Source organism: Perissodus microlepis, chromosome 7 (genome assembly GCF_051167445.1).
Source record: "Perissodus microlepis isolate ML-2025 ecotype Zambia chromosome 7, ASM5116744v1, whole genome shotgun sequence".
Taxonomy (NCBI): domain Eukaryota; kingdom Metazoa; phylum Chordata; class Actinopteri; order Cichliformes; family Cichlidae; genus Perissodus; species Perissodus microlepis.
In genome coordinates this window covers 5,928,164-5,934,163 of record NC_140467.1, presented here as the reverse complement: position 1 = coordinate 5,934,163, position 6,000 = coordinate 5,928,164, and the positions used below count along the sequence as shown (strand labels likewise).

Below are 6,000 nucleotides of genomic sequence, written 5' to 3'. Positions count from 1 at the left end.
TCTTGTTTTGAAACCCCTTAAAGATGTATGCTGTGCAAAGATTTCACCACAAAACAGTATGCCCCTGAAGACCTCATCTAACCTCTTGACCGGTGATATATTAGCTACATGACAAGGTCATTGGCTTTTGGTGCATTTGTAAAGTAAAAATAAATAGATAAAATATTTATATGAATAAATAAAACACGGAAAAATGTTAACCCAAACACAAAAAATGCGAGGCTTCGGGTCAGAGTTTCTCTGTCTTGGTTTTACTCGTCAAACGAGTTTTCTCTCTCCCGCCTCTGTGTGTCTCTACCGTTCCCAAACACACAGAAGACTACTAGCAGGAAGTAGAAAAAAAGAAGACAGCAGCTGACAAAAATAAGGAAGTAAACGTTGTCGGTTTAGAGCAGGAGCTCCCTTTGTGCTGTAAAGTAAAAGTAGATAAGTCGACAGCTCAGCAGCAGAATTCAAAGTACGACGGCTGCGCTAAGGAAGTTAGCCGTCAAGCTAATTCTTCACAGACTCCACATTAGCTCAGAACAAGCCCTGGAGAGAAAACACGAGGGAAGAGGAAGACAGACGAGTAAGTACACTCTGCAGACTGCTGCAAACTGCCCTGCAGGATGAGGGAGAAAATGTCTGTGTGTTTGTGTGAGGAGGCACTGTGTGAATGTGAGTAAGAGACAGAGAACTGGCAGAGAGGGGCGGTGGAAGAGCGAAAGAGGGGGAGTTTTCTCTCCATTACAGCACTTTTTCTATCGGTTGTTTGTGTCAGCAGTGGAGAGAGTACACAAACAGAGCTCAAGAGAGGAAGGCTTCGAGGAGAAAGAGAAAGGAGACAAAAAAGTGTGTACCAGCCAGGCATGCATCTGTGCTCTCTTCATTCTGTTCAGCTTCACTCCTGCAGAGTGGTCTGAAAAGGGGGTGGTGGTGAGTGCACATAAAGACAAAAAAGAACAAGATATGAAAAGGTCAAGGCCTGACGACATAACCAGGGAGGTGAAGGAAGGAGAGCAGGGGAGTGTTTGGTCATGCCGAGGGCACAGGAATACACACTCAGCACTTTCTATTTGTGAGTCAGTAAACAAAGTGAGTGTGTTTGCACACAAAGGCAGTTCAGTGACTGCAGATGTGGTGTGTGTATGTGTGGGGTTTGTGCTGTAATGTGGCACTCGATGGCATTTCGTCTAGATGCCTGACAACATCTGTTTCGGGAATATTAAATCAGAGGGGATTAGTCCTGAGAATCTTGGACTTTCCCTTGTGCAAAGATGAGATGTGTTTACAGAAGGTCACAGCTATTTATAACCCGTCTTCTTCTCACTGTTTCTCTCCTGTCAGACTTGGCTATCTGATACCTTGAATTTTTTCAGCCACCATGGAGCACAACGGAGAACCTGAGACAGGTTCTAATGAACTGAAACAAGAAGAGTTGCCGCAGATGGACGGTTCATGTGATGCGTGCGAGCCTGATGAGGCCCAGCCAGCGACACAAGTGTGCCCCATCTGCAGTTTTGCCTTCTGCCCCATCCATGCAGACAGACACTCCAGTAGCACGCATCATGTGCTATTGCCCTATAACCCTGAAGGCACCCAGGCTAATGGTCTTGGCACAAACAGGGACTCCAGAGTTGGAGGCGCAGCTGAGGATGAAGCTGTGGGAGAGATGGCAGCTGAAATGGGTGCAAATCGTGGGATGGCACCTCTTGGAGTGGCAGTAGTTAATGGCAATGAGAGGGTTGATCTTGAGGAAGGAGAAGGAGCCCATAACTCTCCACCTGTGGAAGCAGAGCTCGGCGAGGGAGCTGAGGGTGCAGAAGCAGGGCCGGAGGCTGGGGCTGCTGAAGACAATGGGAAGAGAAACACCGTGACAGTAGAGAGATTGCGTTGCAAGGAGCATGGCCAGGAGGGCTCCCTCTACTGTAAACCTGATGAGAAGATCATCTGTGTGGTGTGTGCTGTGCAAGGTGAGCACAAGGAACATGAGATCATAACTCTGCATGAAGCCTACGTTTGGCAGAAGGTGAGATGCACACTTATGTAAGGTTTATTTTTATTTATATATATATATATATATATATATATATATATTAGGGCTGCACGATTAATCGTTAGAAAATCGTTAGAAAATCGCGATCTCGATTCATACTTATGTGCGATCTCATTTCCAAATGACAACGATTTAAAAAAAAAAAAAAAAAAGACGACGACGACGATTGTACCGCATTTTGATCCGGGACGTAATCTGCATGAAAACAAGCGCTCACTCTTCCTGCTCAACAAATGACAAGGGCGGAGCCTTATACCACGTGATACAGAAGCTGTGCCGTGTGATGCTAAAATTAGCAGGGAAAAAACAACGGAGAGCACGTCAGGGATGACGAGAAAGTGACAGGAGAAAATCCGTCCCGGTCAACCACCCAAACATCAATAACGGGAACCTTATACAGCGCTTCCCTATACCCGTCGAACTCCCGCAGGCACAAAGAAATTGCGGAGGCTATCACTTATCACCTGACCAAAGATATGGCTCCCATCAACACTGTGCAAAACGAGGGATTTAGGAAAATGATCAACACCCTAGACAAACGCTACACAGTGCCGTCCCGCAACTATTTTTCTATTGTTGCACTACCTGCTCTATACACGCAGTGTCGAGCAACGGTGGAGACGGAATTTCAAGCAGTACAACATTTTGCAGCAACGACAAAACGTGAGACATTTGTTGTTTTTATGTTTATTTATTGTTTTTATGTTCAGTCTCAACTGTTACGAAGTTGATGTGCAGTTAATAAGTGCAATAAATATTTATACTGGAAAAGAAAATCGTGAGAGAATCGTGATCTCAATTCTAAGCCAAAAAATCGTGATTCTCATTTTATGCAAAATCGTGCAGCCCTACATACATATATATATATATATATATATATACACACACACACACATACACATAGTGCACCTAATCTTTATGGCATGCCCCCCAACAATATCTGCTATGAAACATACAGTGTCACATGTCTAGTTTGCATTTCTAATTTTGTATTAGGTAGTGTGCCAATCATTGTCTTCAAGTTAATTTGAGAGGGCTATGTGCTCTATTTTAAATATAACAATGTCCCATGATAACCTGCAGTTCTTCATCAATAAATTAATTCTTACAGACACTTTTATTCCTGTGAAAGCTGTGAAAGAGAAATGAAACATTAAGAATACACCCCGATGTCCCTTTTGGTTTGGTGCCAATTATGGCTTCACCCTTACTCCGTTTTCCCAGCTGGCCTTTTCTCTTCAGGCATATTAAATAGAGCCACTGAGTCACAAGTTGTTTAGTGAAGCACTGCATTTGGTCCAGTAAGTCATGTTAATCTGTTGGATTTGTGGGAAAAAAAGGTCCATCAAATCTGGGTTCATTTATGCAGAGCTTGGTGTTTCTGATTATTACAGTTTCATTTCAGGTCAGATGTTCAGCACACTGATCACATTTGGGCTGTGCTATTGCACAGAAGATGTTTTAACAAGGTGATATGATCAGAAACAAGGGCTTAGTTTTGAATTAATGTTATGAGCATAAGAGGTTTTTGTTTGTGAGCGGTGAAATAAACTGATTTAGAAAGTCTGAGCAGAAGCCTTATTTTAAAATGGTCATGCAAAGTCAGTGAAACATAACTGTCTAGAACTGCAGTGTTGTCTTTGGTGGTACAAACAAAAGTAGAGCAACACACTTAACTGACTTACATTTACAGACACATATGGATTGATTACAGACAAAGAGGGTCAGACATACAGCCCAAGGCCACAGTGTTTATTCTAAACACCCCTTAGCTTTAATCCTGCTTCCTGTGTTAATGTACTCTTGTAGAGAAACGTTAACACCTTGTATGTTGCATATCAAAATATGTAATATTGTAGTCTGTAGTCTCCTCAAAATGTTGTCATACTACCAGAAGAGGTTTGTTTTGGCACTGTCCTTGTGTAGAGTTATAAACTAAAATGTAAACTCAGTGGTGCTCTTTTGAATGAGTGCAAGATTAAGGTAAAAAAATAATTATCCTGCTGCATGTCTTGTTTGACTTGCACAAAAAGAATATCTGTGTTTGTGCTGTTTTTATAGTGGCCTACTGTGCTGTGTTTACCGCTTGTTTGTCTGTTGTATCTGCAGAGCAGGCAGGGTTATGACCTGCTGGGCTGTACACAACAGATGGCTGAGAAGATCAAGACCAAGTGGACCAACCCTGAGGTGAGTGCTAACTCCTGTGTACAGAACCATTTTTAGAAAACCTCTCCCATAAAAGGTGCACGCATCTGTTCTTAATTATTGAGCTCATACCGGCACTTATTTAAATGAAGTTTGAATATATTTGTGGTGATAAAAGGTGGTTTTAAATTCCATGCAAGGGGTGACAGGGCACCATTTGTATATTAATTTGGATTTTAGTGAGATTGTGCCATGTGTTTTGAGTTTGAATATGAAGATTATTTTTGAAGCTTACATTTAAGAGACCGCTGAACAACCAGTGTATTTAACATTAAGTGTCCAAGTGTTACAGAATATAGATATAAGAGGTTTGAGTTAGAGATCAAACAATAGTGTAGTTATACAAATAACCAGTTGCTTGAAGGTTTTTTACTTACTTGGGAGTGACTCCAGAGTCAAGAAAATGATGGTCGATTTTAAGTCATATCCATGGACGTATTTAGGGCAAGCAGTGTCAGTCATCCTAACAAACTGAAGCTGCAGGCACTGGGCATTTCTATATTTTAAATGCAAATGCATATTTATGCTGGTACAGTTGGGATGTCACTGATATGAAGTCCCTGTATGCATTATTTCTTTGTCATGGCTTCTTTAAAAAAAAAAAAAAAAAGATGAATAGCGATTTAAAAAAAAAAAAAAAAAATCAACTAGGTTATATCTGTAGCAGCAACTTGTTTGATTTTGTAGGTTCTGTAGCTACGATCGAACATTATTTGAAGCCCTAACAAGGCAAAAGACAAAAAGATATTAGTCTGTTACATTTTTTTGTGTGCAGTTATAAATATGATATAGACAGTGTAGTATCAGAAACGGCAGTCTAAAATAGAAGTAGATTATGCCGTAAAGGGATTCAGCATTGTGTATATTCATTGTGCTGCTCCATGCACAGACCACAGATATTCCCTATTGTGTTAGGTTTCTGCAGATAGAAGTCAGCTTGAAGCGTGGCTTCATTGTGTGATTACTGAGTCATGACGTTTTTAGACTTCGGTTGATTTCACTTTTTTGACTCAGCACTTCTGTGCCAAGTCAGAGGTTGTATTTTTCAAAGTGACTGTGATGTAGGCATTGTCATGTAAAAAAATAAAGAGTGCTGAATACTGAATGCCCCGTAGCTGTTGTTAAACCCTTTTTGAACTGGGTAAGCTGACAAAAAGAAAAAATCAAGTGTTCAGTCTTCGACTCAGAATATGCATATGGTGTAAAATACAATGTTGCATTGCAATGAATTTTTATTATTTTATAATTCATAATTAAGGCAATAAGGGGGACGAATTATCCAATATAATAATGAAGATCGTATCTTTACAGGACTGTTGTGCTATTCCACTACTTTTGTTTACTTGTTAAATCCAGTCAAATTCTATGCAGGGCTGGCTTTGTGTACCAGCATCTTACTGTCGGTAGTGCCTTCTGCAAAGGCACCTGCTGGTGTAAGCATTGAGAGGCGGGATATGTGACATAGATTTGTTTCTTCTTCTCAGATTGTCTCAATCATCATGACACAGCTGTAACCTTACTTTACCATTTTCATCAAATCTTTTCCAGGTTGCCCTCCAAAAACAAACATGGTAACCTTTTTCTTAATGTCAGCCTAAACAAAAGCTATTCAAACTGAATTTTCATGACAAGTCAACCTTGAAAGCAGTTGCTGTATTTCCATTACAGATGCTATAGCGGGGGCATGTTCTGCCACTGAAAATAAAACCTGACCACATATACCTAGGAGTTGTGCACTGAGAGGTGTGACAAACAAAGGC

General features: G+C 40.9%; 1 protein-coding gene across 1 annotated transcript in view; it reads left to right on the top strand.

Annotated features, from left to right (window-relative positions):
- Positions 1-315: 315 nt before the first annotated feature.
- trim44 (tripartite motif containing 44) overlaps positions 316-6,000 on the top strand; it is a 44,921-nt gene continuing 39,236 nt past the window's right edge. Inside the window, exons 1-3 of the mRNA XM_084933000.1 lie at positions 316-568; positions 1,327-2,008; positions 4,145-4,222. Coding sequence (XP_084789126.1) covers positions 1,364-2,008; positions 4,145-4,222 — 723 coding nt within the window. The 5' untranslated portion in view covers positions 316-568; positions 1,327-1,363. The remainder of the gene's footprint in view (positions 569-1,326; positions 2,009-4,144; positions 4,223-6,000) is intronic.